Source organism: Mixophyes fleayi, chromosome 4 (genome assembly GCF_038048845.1).
Source record: "Mixophyes fleayi isolate aMixFle1 chromosome 4, aMixFle1.hap1, whole genome shotgun sequence".
In the NCBI taxonomy this organism is placed as follows: domain Eukaryota; kingdom Metazoa; phylum Chordata; class Amphibia; order Anura; family Limnodynastidae; genus Mixophyes; species Mixophyes fleayi.
Window position 1 is genome coordinate 228,695,283 of NC_134405.1, and position 25,488 is coordinate 228,720,770.

Genomic DNA, 25,488 nt, shown 5'->3' on the forward strand with positions numbered 1-25,488 from the left:
TCCGCGTTACAGAATTCCATCGCGACACCATTTCTCCCGTAAAGCTATTCCACAACTATACCAAAAAGTGTGTAAAAATGTAGAGATTGCGCTGAAAAATGCCATTCTGCCCACTGTTCACTTAACCACAGATATTTGGACAAGTGGAAGTGGCCAAACCAAAGACTATATGACTGTGACAGCCCACTGGGTTGGTCATTCACCTTCACCAGCAGGAACAGCAGCAGCATGTACACCACTACGTAACATTTGTCACAGGCAGGCCACTCTTTGTATCACCGGCTTCACTAACAGGCATACGGCTGACAATTTGTTACGCAAACTGAGAGATGTGATTGATGCATGGCTTATACCACTCGGACTCTCCCCAGGGTATGTCATTTAAGATAACGCCAACAATATAGTGCGAGCATTACAGCTGGGTGATTTCCAACATATTCCCTGTTTTGCTCACAGCATCAACTTGGTGGTGCAGAGCTTCCTACGAAATAACCGTGAGGTGCAGGAGATGCTTTCGGTGGCCCGTAAAATTTCAGGCCATTTCAGGCATTCAGCCACAGCATGTAGGAGATTACAGCAGCTCCAAGAGCAGTTTAACTTGCCCTGCCACCAACTTAAGCAAGAGGTGGTAACTCGGTGGAATTCCACCCTGTACATGCTTCAGAGGATGGAGGAACAGCGCAAAGCCATCCAAGCATATTGCACAAGTCATGACATTGGGTAAGGAGGGGGGATGTATTTCACTCTTGCACAGTGGGGAATCCTTTCAGTGCTGTGCAAGGTGCTGAAACCATTTGAAGTTGTGACATGTGAGGTCAGTGCAGACTCTGCTAGTTTGAGCCAAGTCATTCCTTTAATTAGACTATTGAAAAAGCAGCTTGAGAAAATGAAGGAGGAGCTGAAAGCAAGCAATTCAGCAAAGTATGTTGGCCTTGTCGATCAAGTACTTAATTCGCTTCACAATGATCCTCGAGTTATTAAGATCTTGAACTCGGATCAGTACGTTTTGGCCACTGTGCTTGATCCAAGGTTTAAAACCTACATTGAGTCTTTACTTGTAAATGAGCGAGATGTGAACTTTTGCAAGGAGCTATTGCTCAGCAAGTTGGCCGCTGAACTGGGCCTCGGCTTGACGACGTGTCCTCCTTCACTTTCTCAAGCTGTTGCTCGTAAAAATTTAAATTTCCAAAAAAGAAGCAGGGAAGACACAGGGGGCAGACCAGAACAATTTAACATCTGGGCTGGTTTGAAGGATTTTTCAAAAAAATGTGTCACTTTGCCCATAACTCCATCCAATATGAGTATAAACATGCAAAGGATGGTGGAGGATTACTTTCAAGAGGTAGTTGATATGGAAATGTCAGACAGTCCCTTTCCTTACTGGGAAGAAAAGCAGGCCATTTGGAAACCCATGTACAAACTTGCTTTGCAATACCTAAGCTGCCCACCCTCCAGTGTGTACTCTGAACGAGTGTTCAGCACAGCAGGGAACTTAGTCAGTGATCGCCGTAGAAGGTTACTTCCCAAAAATGTGGAGAAAATGATGTTTATAAAAATGAACTACATCTTCCACGAGGAAGGCCTTCACCATCCAAGACATCCAAGCACTGACTGTTCTCTAATGGCGGATTCAAGCGGCGATGAATTGATAGTCTGTGATGATGACGTACACACTGATGAGGGTGAAGATTAAGCTGAAGATGATGCCGATAACATCTTTTTAAAACTTTCTATGTAAGTGTAGGGTGCAATCTACCCCCAAAGAGGAAAGGGACTTGTGGCATTTCCATATCACATACCATCTTGAAAGGCTGCTGTTAGGGCAATCTATCCTTAAGGGTAGGGTGTCATAGACAGAGTGACCCTAAACTGGCTTTGTCCATTTTTCATAATATTGTACAGTCTATAATGGCTGAATTTTTGGGTATTTTATACAAGTGGAGGGGGGCCTAGAGAGACAGAAACCAAACTGGCTTTTTCCATGTCAATTAATATTGTACAGTCTATAATGGCTGAATTTTTTGGTATTTTATACAAGTGGAGGGGGGCCTAGAGAGACAGAGTGACCCCAAACTGTCTTTCTCCATGTCAATTAATATTGTACAGTCTATAATGGCTGAATTTTTTAGTATTTTATACAAGTGGAGGGGGGCCTAGAGAGACAGAAACCAAACTGGCTTTCTCCATGTCAATTAATATTGTACAGTCTATAATGGCTGAATTTTTTGGTATTTTATACAAGTGGAGGGGGGCTTTGAGAGACAGAAACCAAACTGGCTTTTTCCATTTCTTTACATATTTAACTATAAGTGTAGGGTGTAATATACATTCAAAGACGATGGCTGCATTGCTAATATGCATAGATGGAGAGGAAGACAATCTGTTTTGTGTGTAGAATAGGCCTACCAACGAAGAATTAAACTGTTTTTTTGGATGATTTATTACCTCAACAATTAGATTACTTGTCTCTAAAACAGTTGGAGCACTAAATTGGGTTAATTTAGGCCCAAAAACATGGATTTTCCAAAAAAATAGCAAAAGAAAACCAAACAAAACCAAAACCAAAACCAAAACACGCAATGGCGGTTTTGCAAAACCAAAACCAAAACCAAAACACGACGGTAATCCAGATCCAAAACCGAATCCAAAACCAAAACACGGGGGTCAGTGACCATCTCTAATCACCACATACCTGACACATTTTGGAAAAATTTTACAATTGAGTCATCCCTATTGCAGGTATTATCACAGACAAGTCAGCCTTGCAACCACTACTTGAGTATAGTAGTTTTTCACAATAATTAGGACTCTGGCATCAAAAGATCAATCAGATACATGTGGTGAGTGTTCCCCAGATGAAAAGATTTGCTTCCTCACAGTTCCCAGAATAATGGAAAGTCTGCTCAGTATAACTTCCCCATCAATTGAATTTGTTACAGTATTTGTCAGTATTCAACTGTTGTATACAGTATGTTGAACTTAGTAACATCAGTGTGCTTAGTATGGTCTCCTGGTACAGTTGTGCCTCTTATTAACAGTAACAGCTCGCAAAGGACAACTGGCTCTGTTTTTGCAGAGTCTAAGTAAACATGGAGTGGGATTCCACTTTCTTAATGTCATATGTCTTATGTTTAGTTTCAGACTGGATGTGCCTCCGTTCCATGATGCTTAATGTTGTCACACTCTAGATAGTCAGTGAAATAGGAAAAAAAGGGAGATTTCTTGCAAGATGGTCTTTATGTTATATCTCCCCCGGGTGAGAAGGTGAAAAGTTTTGAAAGTTGACATGTATGTAGTTAAGATGTATAACAATTTGCAGGTAATACAGGGGGAATCATTTGGTAACAAAAGTGGAAAAATACAAAATCATAATGAAAATTTGCAGCCAGACATCATCATCATCATCATCATCATTTATTTATATAGCGCCAACATATTCCGCAGCGCTTTACAATTGGGGACAAACATAATAAACAAACTGGGTAAAACAGACAAAGAGGTGAGAAGGCCCTGCTCGCAAGCTTACAATCTATGGGACAATGGAAGATTGACACATGAGGTTAAGTCTACATTTTGCATTTTGGCCCAGCCAGACTGCAAAGGTAAAAGTGACTCATAAGCTAAATGAACCTGTCACACAACAATGTTGGTCAGGGGGCAGCCGTCCCGCGTGAAACTGTGTAACAGGCTAAAGGTAGCGAGGTTAAGAGGGTGGCTGAGGAATATTATAAGCTTGTCTGAAGAAGTAGGTTTTCAGAGAACGCTTGAAAGTTTGTAGAACAGAGGAGAGTCTTACTGTGCGAGGGAGAGAATTCCATAGAATGGGTGCAGCCCGAAAAAAGTCCTGTAACCGGGAATGGGAGGATGTAATGAGGGTGGATGAGAGACGCAGATCTTGTGTAGAATGGAGTTGCCGAGTTGGGAGATATTTTGAGACAAGAGAGGAGATGTATGTTGGTGCAGCTTTGTTGATGGCCTTGTAGGTTAGTAAAAGTATTTTATATTGGATTCGGTACAAAACAGGCAGCCAGTGTAGAGACATACAGAGTGATTCAACAGAGGAAGAACGATTTGCAAGGAAAATCAGTCTTTCTGCAGCGTGCAAAATAGCTTGTAGAGGTTTGAGTCTGTTTTTGGGAAGACCAGTAAGGAGGGAATTGCAATAGTCAATGCGGGAGATGATGAGTGCATGAATTAAGGTTTTTGCAGTGTCTTGCGTGAGATATCTGCAAATTCTGGAAATGTTCTTTAGATGTATGTAGCAGGATTTAGATATAGAGTCAATGTGGGGAACAAAGGATAGGTGTGAGTCAAGGATTATACCTAGGCAGCGAGCTTGTGGGGTGGGATTTATGGTCAAGTTATCAACAGAGATAGAAATGTCAGGTATGCTCTTGTTGGTGGGTGGGAATATTATTAACTCTGTTTTAGAAAGATTAAGTTTGAGTTGGCAAAAGGACATCCAAGATGAAATGGCAGAAAGACAGTCAGTTACACGGGACAACACAGATGTCGAGAGATCAGGAGAGGATAGATAGATTTGGGTATCATCCGCATAGAGATGATACTGAAAGCCAAAGGAACTTATTAAATTTCCAAGAGAAGCGGTATAGATAGGGAACAGCAGAGGACCTAGCACTGAGCCTTGTGGTACTCCAACTGATAGGGGAAGCGGAGCAGAGGTGGCTCCAGAGAAATTAACAGTGAAAGAGCGATTAGAAAGGTAAGATGAGAACCAGGATAGAACAGTGTCTTGAAGACCTAGGGATTGCAGCGTTTGTATGAGAAGAGAGTGGTCAACAGTGTCAAATGCAGCCGAGAGATCCAGGAGAATTAGGAGAGAGTAATGGCATTCAGTTTTAGCAGTGATCAGATCATTGACAACCTTGGTCAACGCAGTCTCTGTGGAGCGTTGAGAACGAAAGCCAGACTGAAGAGGATCCAACAGGTTGTTAGCGGAATGAAAGCGTGTGAGGCGAGTGTAGGCAAGTCTCTCTAGAAGCTTGGAGGGGCACGGCAGCTGAGAGATGGGACGGTAATTTGATAGAGAGTTTGGGTCGGAATCTTGTTTTTTTTAGAATAGGAGTAATCACTGCATGCTTGTATAGTGATGGAAAGATGCCAGATAGATATTTGCTTTCATCTAACTTGAGCTAGACTGAGCAATGATAATTGCGCATTGATTGCTGTCACTGCCCCGACTGTCACTGCTAGTCTTTATAGATCTACGCCAGTGCCGTAACGAGGGTGGTGCGGGCGGTGCCGTCGCCCAGGGCGCAAAGCCAAGGGGGTGCAGCAGCCACCCGCTACCTGACTTTAGCCCTTAAGTTCCGCTTAAGGGCTGAAAAGAGAGAGAGCTTTTAACTTACCAGAGTTTGATGCTTCAGCCGTTAAGTTCCGCCGTGGAACGCATGTGCGTTCCACTGACAGGAAGTTCGGCATTTTGCGTTCCACCGCGGAACTTAACGGCTGAAGCATCAAACTCCGGTAAGTTAAAATTTCTCTCTCTCCTCCTACTTTCCACACATTCTGATATTTTAGTAAAATTTTAAAATATTAAGATAACACCTCCTCCAACACCTCTAACAATATAAATGTGAACCAAAAGGACATAGGATACTGATAAGAGAGGGTATATTCACTTTCCAGTGCAGACAAAATCCTTTGTGTGAATATTACTGTCCTCCTACCTTTCCAACTTTTCTTCTGCCTCTACCTCTGACTCCACTCTCCCCTCCACTTTCTCTACCAGCCGGCGTCTCCAACATTCTATTCATGCCCCTTTCCTCTTCTCCCTGTATACGTCGTTCCTTGGAGATATCATCAGCTCTATCTGCCATAAATAGCATCTATATGTTGATGACACCCAGATCTACCGCTCATCCCTTGACCTCTCCCTTCTCTTGGTTCTCCAGCTGTCTTTCTGGTGTTTTCTCTTGGATGTCCCAGCGCTTCCTTAAACTTAATACCATGAATGATCGCAGTGTCGGACTGGGACATAAAGGGCCCACCGGGGGAATACAATGATAGTGGCCCAATACATTGAGGTGTGGCCAACTGCAAGAGGGGTGTGGTCAGTCATTAAAGGGGATGTGGTCAGCCCACAGAGGATAACCTATAGCACCACAGTGTGGTCTATAATGACAAAGCAGACCTTGCAAATGGGGGCACAACTGTGAGGCATAACATGAACAGGGGGCACAACTATAAGGGATAATATGAAATGAAAGCACAACTATGAGGGATAATGTGAGCTGGGGACACAACTATGAGGCATAATATTAACCAGGGGCAATATTGTGTGGCATAACATGAACGCTTATTTGTTGGTCCCATTACTTTTAATATTATCATGATATTGGCGTTATAAAATAAGAAATAATTAAATAAATCTACATATATACACACTATATATATATAGATATATATATATATATATATATATATATATATATATATATATAGCGCAGCCGTATGTGAAATGTAAGTGGCTAGAGTGTGATAGTGTTACAATAAGGGCACTAGAAGATGTGGCGGTGTACCACCGTATACCAGAACACTGGCGCCCCTGTTTGTTGTAAGGAGTGATTGTAGGCGGTGGAGACATGGCAAATCCTGGGTGTGTTTTATGAATTTATTTGGCCTGTGTACAATAATAGTGATTGGGCTCCCTTCAAGGGGAGAATGGGGGAAAATATGTGACAAGGGGAAAAGTGTGAAAACCAAATGTGGCAAATGCTCTCCCCATCAAATTTCCACTTCAACCACTGATAATATAACTACAATATATACAAATACCGTACATACACTTACCTAAATAAAAGTTAAATGTTACAATTATCCTTTCTGTCTCTTCTGTCATCTTTTGGTTCTTTCCATCTATAGGCCCAAGTTTTTAGTGGTGAATAAACCAACAACATGGGCAGATGCGACTAATGCTGCCAGCCACACACAAACAGTTGGGGAGTGGGGCATTGGGGGGAGGGAGGGGTTGGGCAGAGAGAAATGCACATGGGGAGAGAGACAGGTGGACATTGGTACAAATACAAAAGCATGGAGCACATATAAAGGAGACAGTAGGGAGAGGGCCAGAGGTACACATAGCAAAATAAAGAGAGGTGCAGAATCAAACAGGGTAGGACAGACAACCATGGAGGGATTTAACTGCTGGGATTGAGATACTTTAGGCAGCTAGGCAGATATAAATATAGTAGATTTGTAAGTGAAGCAGTGCATGTGTAGTATCCTTTATAGATGGGACATTTGTCAGGTGTCATATTTATTGTTGGATAAAGAGTGCACTATATCAGTTAATTGACCTGTTGTGGACATACTATAATGCATAAAATAACACAATAACTCTGAATGATCTATAAATGCCCAGCACAATGTGAGTATATCTCAGAAGACACGTTTATATATAACTGCTGCTTATACAAAGCATCTCAAGACATTGTTATAGAAACAAAGGGGAGACAGGGGGGGCGATAGAGAAACCAAATTAGGGTACAAGCAGCAGTAACGCTGCCTCACTTTCCCCCATGCAGCACCTAGCCCCGCCCCACCACAGAAGAGGGCAGAGCTATCTGGCATCAGGGCCTATCGGTGGATCTCCCGATCCCCCGCCGGCCCAGTCCAACGCTGAATGCTAGCCTTATTTTTCCTTCCCATCACTCTGAATCTGCCTCCCATCTCTGCCAGTCCCTACACTGGCTCCCTTTCCCCTGCAGAGTGCAGTTCAAACTCCTTACTGTCACCTACGAAGCCCTGACACAATTTTCTCTCCCCTACATCTTTAACCTCATCTCTCAGTCTCGGCCTTCCAGACTTGCAGCTCTGGAACTCATTCCCTGTACCTATCAGGCTCTCTCCAATACTTCAAATGTGCTTTCAAAACCCACTTCTTCACCAAAGCCTACCAGCTTTCCTTCTAAACCACACCTACTGTCCCCATCACCCTGACTCATCTTCTTTGTATTACTTCCATTTCTCTGCTTTTCCCATCTTTAATGTAACCTCTTTGCTCATATCCTATTTTCATTACCTATGCAACCAGTGACTTTCCTTTACTCAGTGAGTGGTTCTGTTCACATTCGTTTCACCCATTCTCTTGAGTACAGGTTCAGCAGGTTTGCTCCCTATTCTGCCCCTCCCATTCCCTACGTCTCATGCCTCTTTCATCAAGTTATAGTAAGAGGTTATATCCAACCTAGCACCTAGGTTCTACATCTTGATGCTGTGTATTGTACTGTTTTGCCTATTTTGTATTATTCTGTTATGTCATGTACTATTTTACTATATGCTCTCTTTACAGTGCTGTGGAGCCTTTGTGGCACTTTATTAATAAAAGATAATAGTAACAAAAATAATAATAATAAATAGCAATAATGGTTGTTACTTCTTTGTTAGTATCCATTGATATTTAGAATTGTTGTCTTGAAGATTTTCATTTTGTTCATTCTCCAGATTGTAATATTTCTATGCATTTTATTTTTAGACAAATTATCCAGATCTTTTGCCATTACATGAAAAACCAACACTGACCCACGGAGACCTATCTGCTGTATATGCAATGGAAGTTCAGAAAAGACTGGTATTCTTTCTTGGAACTGGAAATGGACAATTACTTAAGGTCAATCAATGATATACTTGTTTTACTGTACATATCACATAATAAAGTAAGGTAAAACCATTGTTAGAGTCTGTTCTAGCTGTATGTCATTAAGCACAATCATTGTGCTCTTGTATGGTTGTGTAACCAAGTATACAATAACTTTCAATGTGGTTAAATGGCAGTGCAACATACTTTAGCAGCTCCTTTACATTTCAGGATGTTTAAAGCAGCAATCCCAAAAAATGAGGAGTGCTTTTTAATAAAAATCATTGTGGCAGGATATAAGAAGAATATTGGCATTGTCTCTTGGTTTGTTTCTTAAGACTGCTATTTGAGGATTTATAATTCTGCTCAGAGTCATCAACTACCGTGGCAACCACAGTCGCATGGCACATTATGAAGTGGAAGGTTTTGGAACACCCCTCTAAACTCAGTCTACTCTGTGTACTATAAAACCTTCCCCTTTTCCCTCCACCTCTGAACTGTGAGCCTGTTACAGCGATATTTTTTTGCAACCTCCAGAGAGATTTTGAAAGTAGATAATGATTTGTAGAAGGACAGCTAAGAAAAAATCAGATGCATGCTTAAAATATACTTAATTTGCAATTTAAAGAATACATATAAACCTTTTATGTGGAATTGCTGGTTTAATATTACCTCCCTGCATCCTATTTTTCCATCACTTATTGTATGAAAGCTGTACTGTTTATTTGTATTTGTTATTTGTGCTTATTTAAGATTTGTAATATCAATATAATCTACAATAGGAGGGAATGTACCTTCAAAATTATTAGCTACAAAAATGGCAAATTATTGATTTTCTCTCTGTTTTTGTTAATTTAGATTCACAGTATGTGTGCTTCTACAAGAGACTTGTATATTTCTTGCACCAATCACTCAAATGCCATCACTATGAATAGATAGTAGAACATATTATCAGTGCAGTAAAGTGACCTGTTTACTTAGAAATAGAAGCAACTGTTAAAAAACAGTTGCAGCTCTGAAGATAAAAAAGTCAAACTGTAACTTTTTTTGGAAAATACTATCTACACCAAATGTCTATCAGTATAACTACAGTATATAACATGAAACTAAATATGTAAAAACAGTTATTTTAAATATAAATTTAAATCACTTTTTTGCTTTTTTAAGCAGGCAATCCAAAATTGTGATATATTTATTGACTATTTTTTGTTTCATACATTACTAATATTCAGGTGACTTTAAATTCAAACTATACCGCAAACTGCCCAGAAGTATTATATGAATTTAAAAATGAAGCTGCAGTGTTCCGAACTATTCACCTGGATCCCATTGACAAAAACTACCTTTATGTAGCCACTGTGAATGAGGTTGGTATTTCTTGCTTGTTATACCATTATGATTACTATAGATGCACTTTTGTGGCCTAGTTAGACTTGCCCTTCTCTCGTTTGAGCTGTATGTTCAGCTCTTGAAATCTTTTCTGAAAAGTTATAACAGGCAGCCCATACACCATTTTAGTTACTATGTCTGAATTTTAAATATGTTAATAGTGCCTTTTTGCAAAGGCGTCCGCACTGTACACAGTACTCAAGTTGAAGTCTTACCAGTGACCTACAGAGTGGCTATAACACTGCCAATTGCTCACTGATACAAATGCTGTATGTCGAAGGTCTTCAAGACACCATCCTATCTTGGTTCTCCTCCTACTTCTTCAGTAGGAGTACCACAAGACTTGGTCCTAGACCCTCTGCTCTTTATATGCATCTGACTTCTCTTGGAAAACTAGTAATTTGCAAATTTTCAAACCTAGTGCCTACTAATGGGGATGGGGATGACTACACGTCTCCCTTTGGTAGAAAGGTTTGTGTTTAAATCCCAGCATCCACAGTGGATGATCTGGCAACAATTTCCTTATAGGGCTGTTCTATTGTTACCAAGAGGGATATGGCAGACAACATGTTCTAATGAATCTTCAGTGGAAAAATAAGATAGATTGTTATCTACCTTACAAGCTCAACTATCTACGTCTATGTTTAGCTACGAACTGCAATGTGCAATGGAATATGTAGTAATCTTCATGCTTGTCATGGTAGTTTTCATTAGAAAAACAGTTTCCCTCATATATGTTAACCCCGTCTGCAGCCACATCGAGGAACTGTTATATTGGGGCAAAGTAGACCAAAAACAGAGTTTTAGCTCAAGAAAAACTACCACAGCTTAATTGCCATTAGATTTGTACCCATATGGGAAACTAAAGAGTGCATTTATTTAAATTGATAGTCAAAGCTCAGTTATTTGACTTTATTCATTAAATAAATAATTTACCTTACCAATAGCTAGTTCCTCTACTAATATTGTCCCTGGTTACCAGTAACAACAATATACATCACCAGTAAATTTAAATATAGTCTCCCACCAACATAACATGGAAATTGCACCTACTTAAGATAGAAACAGGTGCTGCCAAATATTAACTATTTCAATTTTGTTTGAACTGAAACTATCCTTTACAGACTCCCAAAACTAAAATACAATGAAATTTACTAAGTAGGTTTTTGTTTTTTTAAAAAAAGAGCTGCTGGTAACCTTCACAAATGCACATGCAAAAAATTCAGAAGATTATCAGAACTGGACATATTTACGATAACGTCTTTATCATAGTGTAGAGATTTTCCTGCCCACATGCAGCCACTTTTAGCCTTTTGAAGCAAATGGTTGACAACAGAATGAGAGCTTGTCTCCACTTCATGACAGAATGTCAATCATCTCAGGTTCTGTCGAGAAAGGAGAATTTTTTATACCATATATAAATGTTATTGGTCAGATTCTATGTTTGACAACTTGTATCTACACAACAGATCGGTTGTTGTAGCTCAGAGCAACAACATACAGTAAGTAAATGTGCTTAGAAAGCAGTTTTCTCTGAATGTACATTTTCCCATTAATAACAATGATTTAATTTTATAAAAGAAAATAAACAATTTCTCTCATTTTAAGATTATTTTCTTATCATTTGTTTTACTGCAAATGTTTGTTTTAATTTGTATAATTTGCCTAGATTAAACGGCTGAAAATTGCGAAGTGTGAACAATATGAATCCTGCAATGAATGTTTGTCTGCGACCGATCCACACTGCGGCTGGTGCCAGTCAAAGAAGAGGTTAGTTCATTGACACCTTTCTAATGCTCTTCTTATTAAATAGTGGGGCCTAATTGGAAGAAGTCCACCCAAAGTGTAAATCAAGCATTTTATAGACTTTTTAAAAAACAAGAGATGTCTTATAGGTAAGCTCTGTAATATAATACAACATCTGTAACAGAGGAGGACATGTGTTAGATTATACAATTTTAATACATTTCTAAAGTCTCTAACTCTCTCCTTCATATAGATTGGGGCAGTTTTTTTTGTTTGCTGTAGTGAAACAAAGGAGAGCTGAGGGCATCAATATTTCATTCCTTCTTTACTTTTTTGTATGAAAGTTGGTAAAACTGCAGGAACAAGGTTTGGCTGATTTAACCCATACATGGCCCAATGTGGAATTGTTCCTACTACTGGCTTATAAATACCGTCACTTCCTTACAAGATTTTCACATCATTAAAGCTTTGAGTTAAAATCATTATGAAAGTTGTAAACGAGAACAAATCCATTCAGCAGTTTTGTTTTCGGTATTTACTCTGCTTGTTGACAACAACCCTTTATAAAGAAATCATAATCAACAATTCATACAAATATTGAAGGAACAAATATATTTTATGAAACTGTCAGAATGTGACCATGTAGTTAAAATATTATTTTGTGTTGTCTATAACGGTAAGCTCAGGGCTAAATATGTCAAGGTTTAAAATGTTGCTACTTCGAATGGGAGGAGCTGGGCAGAGCAATGTTCCTTAGTCATGTACCTCACACTGCACTCAGATATAATAACAGAGATTTAGGGGTATATTTACTAAACTGCTGGTTTTGGAAAAGTGGAGATGTTGCCAATAGCAACCAATCAGATTCTAGCTATCATTTATTTAGTGCATTCCACAAAATGACAGCTAGAATCTGATTGGTTGCTATAGGCAACATCTCCACTTTTTCAAACCCGCAGTTTAGTAAATCTACCTCCTACTGCTTTGTTTGCCACTTGATGACATGTTGTGCCCAAAGATACTGTTTTAAGATTTGACCATAGGATGTCATATGAAAAAAACATTCATTTGTAAACAAGTGTAAACTCACTGTTATTTGTTTTCTTCATGTTGCTATGCTTCTGCTTTTGTAACACTAACTTACATTGTGTATTATGGGCCTGATTTAGAGTGTGATGCATTTTGCACACTGGACACACGCGTAAAAATTTGGTCCCAAAAATGCAATCTTACTTGGTTTTTTTTTTATTAAATTACATCCAATCTCAAAACATAGAAGTGTTTCTAAGAAGGTCTTATAAATGTATGTACTTACGCCCAACAATGGCGTTCAGATGCAGCGTAACAGTATTAGTTACAAATGTAAAAATCACATTACCCTATTTGTACACAATATAATGTAGTGTCATATACACAAGAGAGAATAGTGTCTTGACAGTGTTAGCAATAAATGCAGATGTTGCATTTTCCATATAAAATGTAAAGAAATACCACCACATCTGTAGTTTACTGCTTTATAAATCCAACGAGAATCTTCTTTCCCATAGTAGTTGAAATGGAGATGTGAAATAAGAAATCTGATTGGCGGCCACAACTTAACATAATTATAGCTAATAACATAGTATAACCTAATGAATGAAATACTGTAAGAGGAAGGAGTCAGTATGCAAACATCCAATCAGAAGTGGCTAGATAGTGCTGCTGGTGACATCATAATCATGTATCTTTACAGCAGGCTTTCAGTACTCACAAAAGATATGCCTCTTATAAACCATATATATAGGAATGCGTTCAAGTCTTATTAGGTCACATCCTCAGAGGGTGTGCTACACAAGAATGTGTACATACCTGTAAAGGACTGGTTCCTCCTCTTATACCAATGTGCCCTTTAATACAGTCATCATAAGCTGACGTGGTCAATAGTCCAAAACTGTTACCTGCAGCCAAAGCATGCACCTTATTCAGTGCAATGCACCAACGGCGCATGTGGAGGAGTGATAAGGCACAAAGTGTCCACGTGTGCGTGAATATGTCATCACATACACCTGGTCGCAAGACTCTCCAGTTCACTCTCTATGTTCTGACACACTCCCTGTACTATAGAAATTTTCTGCACTACAAAAAAGGATAGGATCTTTAATCCATGGATAATCTCTGCACTACAGAGATACAGGATAGTGGGAAAATTTCATATATCCCTGTGGTATAAACATATTATATATATATATTTATTGATTAACATATCTATATTACATACTGATTAATACAACTATACTATAATGTAAGTAATTACTTTGATTTATATATCTATATACATGGTGCGTGTGGATTATTTATAACAGGTATATAATGTGTACAGTCATGGCCAAAAGTTTTGAGAAATATTATTTTTCAAAAAGTCTGCTGCCTCAGTTTTTATGATGGCAAATTGCATATACTCCTGAATGTCATGAAGAGTGATCAGATGAATTGCAATTGATTTTAAAGTCCCTCTTTGCCGTGACAATGAACTTTATCCCAAAACAACATTCCACTGCATTTCAGTCCTGCCACAAAAGGACCAACTGACATCAGGTTAGTAATTCTCTCGTTAACACAGGTGAGAGTGTTGATGATGACAAGGCTGGAAATCACTCTGCCATGCTGATTGAGTTAGAATAACAGACTGAAAGCTTTAAAAGGAGGGTGGAGCTTTAAATCATTGTTCTTCCTCTGTTAACTATGGTTAGCTGCAAGGAAACACGTGCAATTATCATTGCTTTGCACAAAAAGGGCTTCACAGGCAAGGATATTGCTGCTAATAAGATTGCACCTAAATCAACCATTTATCAGATCATCAAGAACTTCAAGGAGAAAGGTTCAGTAGTTGTGAAGAAGGCTTCAGGGCGCCCAAGAACTTCCAGCAAGCGCCAGGACCGTCTTCTAAAGTTGATTCAGCTTTGGCATCGGGTCACCACCAGTGCAGAGCTTGCTCATGAATGGCAGCGGGCAGGTGAGAGTGCATCTGCATGCACAGTGAGGTGAAGACTTTTGGAGGATGGCCTAGTGTCAAGAAGGCCAGCAAAGAAGCCACTTCTCTCCAGGAAAAAATCAGGGACAGACTGATATTCTGCAAAAGGTACAGGGATTGGATTACCGAGGACTGGGGTAAAGTCATTTTCTCTGATGAATCCCCTTTCAGATTGTTTGGGGCATCTGGAAAAACGCTTGTCTGGAGAAGGAAAGGTGAGCACTACCATCAGTCCTGTGTCATGCCAACAGTAAAGCATCATGAGACCATTCATATGTAGGGTCACTTCTCAGCTAAGTGAGTGGGCTTATTAACAATTTTGCCTAAGAACACAGCCATGAATAAAGAATGGTACCAAAACATCTTCCAGCAGCAACTTCTCCCAACCACCCATGAACAGTTTGGTGATGAACAATGCCTTTTCCAGTATGATGGAGCACCTTGCCATAAGGCAAAATTGATAACTAAGGGGCTTGGGGATCAAAACATCGAGATTTTGGGTCCATGGCCAGGAAACTTTCCAGACCTCAATCCCATTGAGAACTTGTGGTCAATCCTCAAGAGGTGGGTGGACAAACAAAACCAACAAATTCTGACAAACTCCAAGCACTGATTAGGCAAGCATAGGTGGCCATGAGTCAGTATGTGGCCCAGAAGTTGATTAACAGCATGCTAGGGAGAATTGCAGAGGTCTTCAAAAGAAGGGTCAACACTGCAAATATTGCTTAAACTTAATGTTATTGTCAATAAAAGCCTTTAACACTTATGAAATGCTTGTAATTTTACTTCAGTATACCATGCAACATCTGACAAAAAGGGCTAAAAACACTGAAGCAGCAAACTTTGTGAAAACCAATACTTGTGTCATTCTCAAAACTTTTGGTCATGACTGTATACTGTGAAATACCGCTTTGATATAGTAACTATTTGACAACAAACTCTGTGAGGGTTGTAGGTCATTTAACTTGGTTTAAAGGACTAAAGTAGGCATGGTTGTATAAGAAAAAAAAGTGTGAGTATGTAATAAGACTAGCTAGGAACAGTGTATGAAAATAGCAAGCATGTAATAACATATTCAACACACCCTATATTCCATTAACAACACCCTTACTTTACTTATCCAATGCTTACCTGCCCCCTTTTTCTCATTAATACAAATATAATGTAATTAACTTTAATACTAAATTAGAAATATAAGTGCTATATCAGAATGATATGATTTCAGCTTACTATTGGATATTGACAGGTGCACCATGAATACAGAATGTGAAGCATCCTCTGCACTTGGGGACTGGATTGGAATTTCAGAGGAATTTGGAAAATGTCTGGGAATTCATGTTGTTGCCGCAGATCAGAGAGAGGTCTATCATTTACTTATTAAGTTGTTTTCATGAATCGCATATGTCTGTAAAGTTTAAGATAAAAAAAAAGCAAATACAGTTTTAGGATAGCCTTAAGTCTGTCCCATACTTGTTTACATTCCCCTACTATATTTGTCTTTACCATCTCTGTTGCAAGGCTATTCCTTTTGGAGAAGCATTTTTACCTCAAATTTCCCTTATTTTTTCAGCTTTAGTGCATGTCCTCTTGTTTTAACAATTCTCTTCATTTGAAGAATGCTTCACTCTTGTACATTCTAAAAATCCTTCATACAATTGACAGTCTCTGTCATATACTTCTTCCTCTGCTCCAAGCTATACATGTTTAGATCTTTTAGACTTTCCTGGTAAGTATTATAATTTGGAACATTCACCATTTACAATGTCTAATTTATTTATGTCCTTCAGGATATATGACTGACCTACAGACCTAGGCATAGAATTGTTGATGTGGTCTCACCAATGACCTATATAGTGGGATCATTACCTCCCCTATGCAACATAGTATTTTACTGGTTTTCCACATTGCTTTATTACGTTGTTTGTCCATCAAAGACTCCTGAAATAGTGACTCCTAGATCCCTTTCCTTCTCAGCAGTTGATATTTTAATATCATTAGTACTACATTCAGTATGATTTTGCATTTTTCACATTAAACTGTAGTTACCACACTCTTGACCATTCCTCTAGTCAGGGCCATCGGAACATGGTAAAACCGGTAAGCACAGAAGCCCGACTATGGGGAAATTATTTTTTTTTCACTGTGGGGGCAACGTGACTCCTAAGTTTCAAATTCCCTGCCCTGAAAAGGGAGCTTTACTGTGTATGTGCAAATTATGGCGGGGGGGGGGGGGGGAAGGTGGGGCGGGGCGCTGGAGATTTATGCACCAGCCCTGTCTCTAGCCTACCTGGCTCATCAATTATTTTGTTTTCCCCCCTGGAGTGACAACCCTGTTGTATCTCTGTGCCATTTTCAAAAATCTTTGGTGGGTGACAGTGTTGACCCTAAGGCCTAGATATACTAAATCTATGGCTGCACTTTGTTCTATTACCATAGTCAACCAGTCCGCAAAAAAGTCAATCAGATTTGTTTGACATGATCTCTCCTCCCCATTCAATCCATGGTGTGTGAGAGCTTTCAAGTTGCTTCATTTGAGACATTCTACAATTGTTCTTTGTTTCCATTATTTCCCTGATGTAAGACTCATTGTCCTGCAGTTACCAGCCTCTTCTCTAATTCAACTTTGTGCATCAGAACTACATTTGCTCTTTCCAGTCCTCTGGAACAACTTCTGTTAATAGTGACTGACTGAATAGTTATGTTACCAGAATCCCCTTAAGCTATTTTAGATATATCCAATCTGGTCCCATTGACTTGTCTACTTTCAGTTTTGAGAATTCTGGATCTTCTCCTCTGTAGATAAACTTGTGTCTAACTCCTTTATATCAGTGTTCTTGTTACTTAGCTGTGATCCGTTCCCTTCTCCTACTATGAACACTGAGCAAAAATAAGTATTAAGATAATTTGCTGTACTCTTATGTCCCTCAGCAAGACCTTCTTCCTTTGTTTTTTCTTTCTCATTGTATTTATGCACTTATATACCTAGAATATGTTTAGTCCCCTTCTCCTACTGATTGTGCCATCTTCTCCTCAGCTTGGGCCTTTGTGCATCTGATTGCTTTCATAGCCTTCTTCTGCCTAGCAGCATATACCTCTATTTCGTCATTCCTCTGAGTCTATATATATTTCTTTAAAGCTTTCCTTTTTGCTTTTACAATGCTTGCTTCCTCTTTTAGCAAACAAATTGGCTTCATTCTCCTTATGATTTTCGTAATCTGTTTGGCACAAATATTTGTTACTTTTAATATTGTACTTTTTCATTTTTCCCACTCTTCCACTAAAGTGCCTCCAGCCTGCCAATTAACCACTTACATATTTCCCCATCTTTTCAAAGTCAGCCATCTTAAAATCTAACTCTTTTGTTTGCATGTGATATGAGTCAATCTCTCTCATTACATTAAATCTTCCTGATTGATGATCACTGGACCCTAGGTTCTAACTAGAGATGGGCGGGTCCAGTTCTCCGAGAACCGAACCCACCCGAACTTTGGGTATCCGAGTACCGAGCTGAGCAGCTCGGTACTCTCCCGCCCATTCCGAATCCAAATCGAGGCCGAACGTCATTGTGACGTCGTCGGATCTCAGGGCTCGGTTCTCGCGATACTTCAACTTTATAAATACACGCCTCCACAGCAATCCATCGCCATTTGACAGAGGGAGAGAGCAGGGTGTAGTCATAGGCTAATTAGAGCAGGGACAGAGAATACAATATTGTTCTTGCAATTGCTCTAACAAAAATCGCTAGTGCAGAGAGGAGGATAGAGGTTTATTATTTTTTCTTCATATTTGGCACTCCCCAGCGCTTTTGGGGTGTCCCCCATAATTGTGCATAAATATTTCTGGCTGTCAAAAGTCATATCTGTCAGCAGTATCTACTAAATAATTTTTAGCACTCCTCAGTGCATTTGGGGTGTCCTCCCTAATTGTGCATTAATATTTCTGGCTGTCAAAAGTCATATCTGTCAGCAGTATCTACTAAATAATTTATAGCACTCCTCAGTGCTTTTGGGGTGTCCTCCCTAATTGTGCATTAATATTTCTGGCTGTCAAAAGTCATATCTGTCAGCAGTATCTACCAAATAATTTTTAGCACTCCTCAGTGCTTTTGGGGTGTCCTCCCTAATTGTGCATTAATATTTCTGGCTGTCAAAAGTCATATCTGTCAGCAGTATCTACTAAATAATTTTTAGCACTCCTCAGTGCTTTTGGGGTGTCCTCCCTAATTGTGCATTAATATTTCTGGCTGTCAAAAGTCATATCTGTCAGCAGTATCTACTAAATAATTTTAACACTCCTCAGTGCTTTTGGGGTGTCCTCCCTAATTGTGCATTAATATTTCTGGCTGTCAAAAGTCATATCTGTCAGCAGTATCTACTAAATAATTTTTAGCACTCCTCAGTGCTTTTGGGGTGTCCTCCCTAATTGTGCATTAATATTTCTGGCTGTCAAAAGTCATATCTGTCAGCAGTATCTACCAAATAATTTTTAGCACTCCTCAGTGCTTTTGGGGTGTCCTCCCTAATTGTGCATTAATATTTCTGGCTGTCAAAAGTCATTTCTGTCAGCAGTATCTACTAAATAATTTTTAGCACACCTCAGTGCTTTTGGGGTGTCCTCCCTAATTGTGCATTAATATTTCTGGCTGTCAAAAGTCATATCTGTCAGCAGTATCTACTAAATAATTTTTAGCACTCCTCAGTGCTTTTGGGGTGTCCTCCCTAATTGTGCATTAATATTTCTGGCTGTCAAAAGTCATATCTGTCAGCAGTATCTACTAAATAATTTTTAGCACTCCTCAGTGCTTTTGGGGTGTCCTCCCTAATTGTGCATTAATATTTCTGGCTGTCAAAAGTCATATCTGTCAGCAGTATCTACTAAATAATTTTTAGCACTCCTCAGTGCTTTTGGGGTGTCCTCCCTAATTGTGCATTAATATTTCTGGCTGTCAAAAGTCATATCTGTCAGCAGTATCTACTAAATAATTTTTAGCACTCCTCAGTGCTTTTGGGGTGTCCTCCCTAATTGTGCATTAATATTTCTGGCTGTCAAAAGTCATATCTGTCAGCAGTATCTACTAAATAATTTTTAGCACTCCTCAGTGCTTTTGGGGTGTCCTCCCTAATTGTGCATTAATATTTCTGGCTGTCAAAAGTCATATCTGTCAGCAGTATCTACTAAATAATTTTTAGCACTCCTCAGTGCTTTTGGGGTGTCCTCCCTAATTGTGCATTAATATTTCTGGCTGTCAAAAGTCATATCTGTCAGCAGTATCTACTAAATAATTTTTAGCACTCCTCAGTGCTTTTGGGGTGTCCTCCCTAATTGTGCATTAATATTTCTGGCTGTCAAAAGTCATATCTGTCAGCAGTATCTACTAAATAATTTTTAGCACTCCTCAGTGCTTTTGGGGTGTCCTCCCTAATTGTGCATTAATATTTCTGGCTGTCAAAAGTCATATCTGTCAGCAGTATCTACTAAATAATTTTTAGCACTCCTCAGTGCTTTTGGGGTGTCCTCCCTAATTGTGCATTAATATTTCTGGCTGTCAAAAGTCATATCTGTCAGCAGTATCTACTAAATAATTTTTAGCACTCCTCAGTGCTTTTGGGGTGTCCTCCCTAATTGTGCATTAATATTTCTGGCTGTCAAAAGTCATATCTGTCAGCAGTATCTACTAAATATTTTTTAGCACTCCTCAGTGCTTTTGGGGTGTCCTCCCTAATTGTGCATTAATATTTCTGGCTGTCAAAAGTCATATCTGTCAGCAGTATCTACTAAATAATTTTTAGCACTCCCCAGTGGTTTGCGCTCAGAATGGATTCAAAGCAGTCCACATATGATCTGAATGAGCAACCAGGTTCTGTCACCAGTCCTGATGTTAGTGTTCCCAGTACGTCATCTGGCCAAGGCGATGTCAAACAACAGAGTGTTTTCAAATTAGTGCAAAAAACAAAAAACAAAAAAAAATTTACTGTAGTGAAGCGAAAAAGAAGTGTAACTGAGCAAAAGTTAAGTGACGATAAAAAAAAAATTGCAAGCATGCCATTCTACACACGCAGTGGCAAAGAGAGAATGAGGCCTTCACCTTTGACTATTAGTGGCAGATCCCAAAAAGTTACCCAGCCTACAATTGGTGCACAACTACTGTTACGCGTCAAAGCCGAGCTGCAAGATAACAGTGAGGCATTACAGGAGAATATTTGCTCTGATTCACAAATGACAACAATCCCTGTGGAGAGTCCATCCAACAGTGGGATGTCTAATCGTGAGCATTCTGCTGATGTGTGCCTTAATAGCCCGAGTGTAGCCGGTGATACCCAAATTGAGGATGCCACATTGGAATTAGAAGAGGATGAGGGGGAGATTTGTGTAGGCGACGAGGGCGCTAATGAGGATGTTGATGAGGATGAGTTTGTTTGTGTAAGTCCTGCACCAGTGGCAGCAGTTCTGGCACGTGACAAGAAAAAGGCCATTGTCATGCCTGGGCATAAAACAAAAAAATCCACTTCTTATGTGTGGAATTATTTCTACCCAAATCCAGACAACAATTGTATAGCCATTTGTAGTGTATGTCAAGCCACAGTCAGTCGAGGGAGGGACCTTAACCATCTTGGAACCTCGTCTATGTTACGCCATTTAACGAGAGTTCATGGCAAAGTGTTGGGAAAAGCTGAAAGTTCTTCCCAAAAGAATACAAGCACTCCCTCATCAGCTAAGACCCTCCGCTCACCGACATACCGACGGCTACAAAATACACCCACCACACCATCCTCATCAATATCCTCAGTAGCGCTCGGAGTTAGCCCGGCATCCCACTTAAGGCTGGATGACTCCGGCACTATTATTGATTCCTCTGAAGAAAGTGTTAGTCCTGCTGCTGCTGTTGCTGCTGCTGGGGGTGAATCGTCATCCCAGAGGCAGGTTAATAAAATGAGCAGTCCTACATTTCAGCAATTAACTGTGAAACAATCATTTGCGAGGGTAAGCAAATATGACAGCAGTCACCCAGTCGCCAAGCAAATCACAGACGCCATGGCTGCAATGTTAGTGTTAGATCTGCGTCCAATCTCCACAATAAACGCAGCTGGTTTTTCACAGTTAATTGAGGTTTTGTGTCCGCGTTACAGAATTCCATCGCGACACCATTTCTCCCGTAAAGCTATACCACAACTATACCAAAAAGTGTGTAAAAATGTAGAGATTGCGCTGAAAAATGCCATTCTGCCCACTGTTCACTTAACCACAGATATGTGGACAAGTGGAAGTGGCCAAACCATAGACTATATGACTGTGACAGCCCACTGGGTTGGTCATTCACCTTCACCAGCAGGAACAGCAGCAGCATGTACACCACTACGTAACATTTGTCACAGGCAGGCCACTCTTTGTATCACCGGCTTCACTAACAGGCATACGGCTGACAATTTGTTACGCAAACTGAGAGATGTGATTGATGCATGGCTTATACCACTCGGACTCTCCCCAGGGTATGTCATTTCAGATAACGCCAACAATATAGTGCGAGCATTACAGCTGGGTGATTTCCAACATATTCCCTGTTTTGCTCACACCATCAACTTGGTGGTGCAGAGCTTCCTACGAAATAACCGTGAGGTGCAGGAGATGCTTTCGGTGGCCCGTAAAATTTCAGGCCATTTCAGGCATTCAGCCACAGCATGTAGGAGATTACAGCAGCTCCAAGAGCAGTTTAACTTGCCCTGCCACCAACTTAAGCAAGAGGTGGTAACTCGGTGGAATTCCACCCTGTACATGCTTCAGAGGATGGAGGAACAGCGCAAAGCCATCCAAGCATATTGCACAAGTCATGACATTGGGAAAGGAGGGGGGATGTATTTCACTCTTGCACAGTGGGGAATCCTTTCAGTGCTGTGCAAGGTGCTGAAACCATTTGAAGTTGTGACATGTGAGGTCAGTGCAGACTCTGCTAGTTTGAGCCAAGTCATTCCTTTAATTAGACTATTGGAAAAGCAGCTTGAGAAAATGAATGAGGAGCTGAAAGCAAGCAATTCAGCAAAGTATGTTGGCCTTGTCGATCAAGTACTTAATTTGCTTCACAATGATCCTCGAGTTATTAAGATCTTGAACTCGGATCAGTACGTTTTGGCCACTGTGCTTGATCCAAGGTTTAAAACCTACATTGAGTCTTTACTTGTAAATGAGCGAGATGTGAACTTTTGCAAGGAGCCATTGCTCAGCAAGTTGGCCGCTGAACTGGGCCTCGGCTTGACGACGTGTCCTCCTTCACTTTCTCAAGCTGTTGCTCGTAAAAAATTAAATTTCTAAAAAAGAAGCAGGGAAGACACAGGGGGCAGACCAGAACAATTTAACATCTGGGCTGGTTTGAAGGATTTTTCAAAAAAATGTGTCACTTTGCCCATAACTCCATCCAATATGAGTATAAACATGCAAAGGATGGTGGAGGATTACTTTCAAGAGGTAGTTGATATGGAAATGTTAGACAGTCCCTTTCCTTACTGGGAAGAAAAGCAGGCCATTTGGAAACCCATGTACAAACTTGCTTTGCAATACCTAAGCTGACCACCCTCCAGTGTGTACTCTGAACGAGTGTTCAGCACAGCAGGGAACTTAGTCAGTGATCGCCGTAGAAGGTTACTTCCCAAAAATGTGGAGAAAATGATGTTTATAAAAATGAACTACATCTTCCACGAGGAAGGCCTTCACCATCCAAGACATCCAAGCACTGACTGTTCTCTAATGGCGGATTCAAGCGGCGATGAATTGATAGTCTGTGATGATGACGTACACACTGATGAGGGTGAGGATTAAGCTGAAGATGATGCCGATAACATCTTTTTAAAACTTTCTATGTAAGTGTAGGGTGCAATCTACCCCCAAAGAGGAAAGGGACTTGTGGCATTTCCATATCACATACCATCTTGAAAGGCTGCTGTTAGGGCAATTTATCCTTAAGGGTAGGGTGTCATAGACAGAGTGACCCTAAACTGGCTTTGTCCATTTTTCATAATATTGTACAGTCTATAATGGCTGAATTTTTGGGTATTTTATACAAGTGGAGGGGGGCCTAGAGAGACAGAAACCAAACTGGCTTTTTCCATGTCAATTAATATTGTACAGTCTATAATGGCTGAATTTTTTGGTATTTTATACAAGTGGAGGGGGGCCTAGAGAGACAGAGTGACCCCCAAACTGTCTTTCTCCATGTCAATTAATATTGTACAGTCTATAATGGCTGAATTTTTTAGTATTTTATACAAGTGGAGGGGGGCCTAGAGAGACAGAAACCAAACTGGCTTTCTCCATGTCAATTAATATTGTACAGTCTATAATGGCTGAATTTTTTGGTATTTTATACAAGTGGAGGGGGGCCTAGAGAGACAGAAACCAAACTGGCTTTCTCCATGTCAATTAATATTGTACAGTCTATAATGGCTGAATTTTTTGGTATTTTATACAAGTGGAGGGGGGCCTTGAGAGACAGAAACCAAACTGGCTTTTTCCATTTCTTTACATATTTAACTATAAGTGTAGGGTGTAATATACATTCAAAGACGATGGCTGCATTGCCAATATGCATAGATGGAGAGGAAGACAATCTGTTTTGTGTGTAGAATAGGCCTACCAACGAAGAATTAAACTGTTTTTTTGGATGATTTATTACCTCAACAATTAGATTACTTGTCTCTGAAACAGTTGGAGCACTAAATTGGGTTAATTTAGGCCCAAAAACATGGATTTTCCAAAAAAATAGCAAAACAAAACCAAACAAAACCAAAACCAAAACACGCAATGGCGGTTTTGCAAAACCAAAACCAAAACCAAAACACGACGGTAATCCAGATCCAAAACCGAATCCAAAACCAAAACACGGGGGTCAGTGACCATCTCTAGTTCTAACCCACACTTACATCCAGTACTCTATTTGTAAATCAAATTTGCTCTATGGAATTTAGGGAGTCCATACTTTTGCTGAAACTTGTGGAAGACCCTTTCGACGTCCGTTAGACTAAAGTATGATTATAACATCTCCATTTAAAACAATTTTAGTTATGTCCCCCTTCAGGTTTTTGTCCAATTCCCATTCTGTAGGTCTGTAGATCACTCCACTATGAAGAATACTTTTTCTTCAATTTCTATAGTTACCCAAAGTTACTCAGTTTCATCATCAGTACTTTGCAATCAAATAACCTTTATGTTTACTTTCACATAAATTAGTACCACCAATTATCCCCACTCTGTCCTGTCATGATTGTCATTGCACCATGTAATAGCCACAATATCCAGATAATCCCATATCATTATCGTAGTTTGCTCTGGGATTCCCTTTGAATATGTTTCTTGCTGTACAAGCCTGCCCAAACAATATTTCTTGTGTGGGACATCAGATTGCTTTACTCTTATTTATTTCACTGCTCCCTTGTGCTAGTTTAAATTTCTCATGATAAAGCATCCAAACTGCTCACTTAGAAGCAGCCCTTAACCTAGCAAGAACTGAGACAATGGGCTGATTTATTAGGGCACGTATTCTGAGCACAACCGTATTTTGGAGCTGCGTGCGCCTGAATTCATCAAGCCATGGATCACAAGATCACAAAAAGATCCGTGGCCTGTTGAGTTCGAGCACAGGCCTCTGTAATATTCAGGCGCTGCAGCTATGTATGTACTCGTCAGTGCCTGCTGAGACGTTGGATGAGCCGGTATTACAGCCTCCTGACTTGGCAGCTCTCTAAAGTGTTTAAAAATA

At 39.9% G+C, this 25,488-nt stretch overlaps 1 protein-coding gene across 1 annotated transcript in view; it reads left to right on the top strand.

The window, feature by feature from the left end:
• The window catches only part of PLXNC1 (plexin C1), a 142,674-nt gene that overhangs the window by 18,875 nt on the left and 98,311 nt on the right, over window positions 1-25,488 (top strand). The window contains exons 2-5 of the mRNA XM_075209404.1: window positions 8,498-8,632; window positions 9,832-9,966; window positions 11,658-11,758; window positions 15,991-16,105. Of these exons, the coding sequence (XP_075065505.1) occupies window positions 8,498-8,632; window positions 9,832-9,966; window positions 11,658-11,758; window positions 15,991-16,105 (486 nt within the window). The remainder of the gene's footprint in view (window positions 1-8,497; window positions 8,633-9,831; window positions 9,967-11,657; window positions 11,759-15,990; window positions 16,106-25,488) is intronic.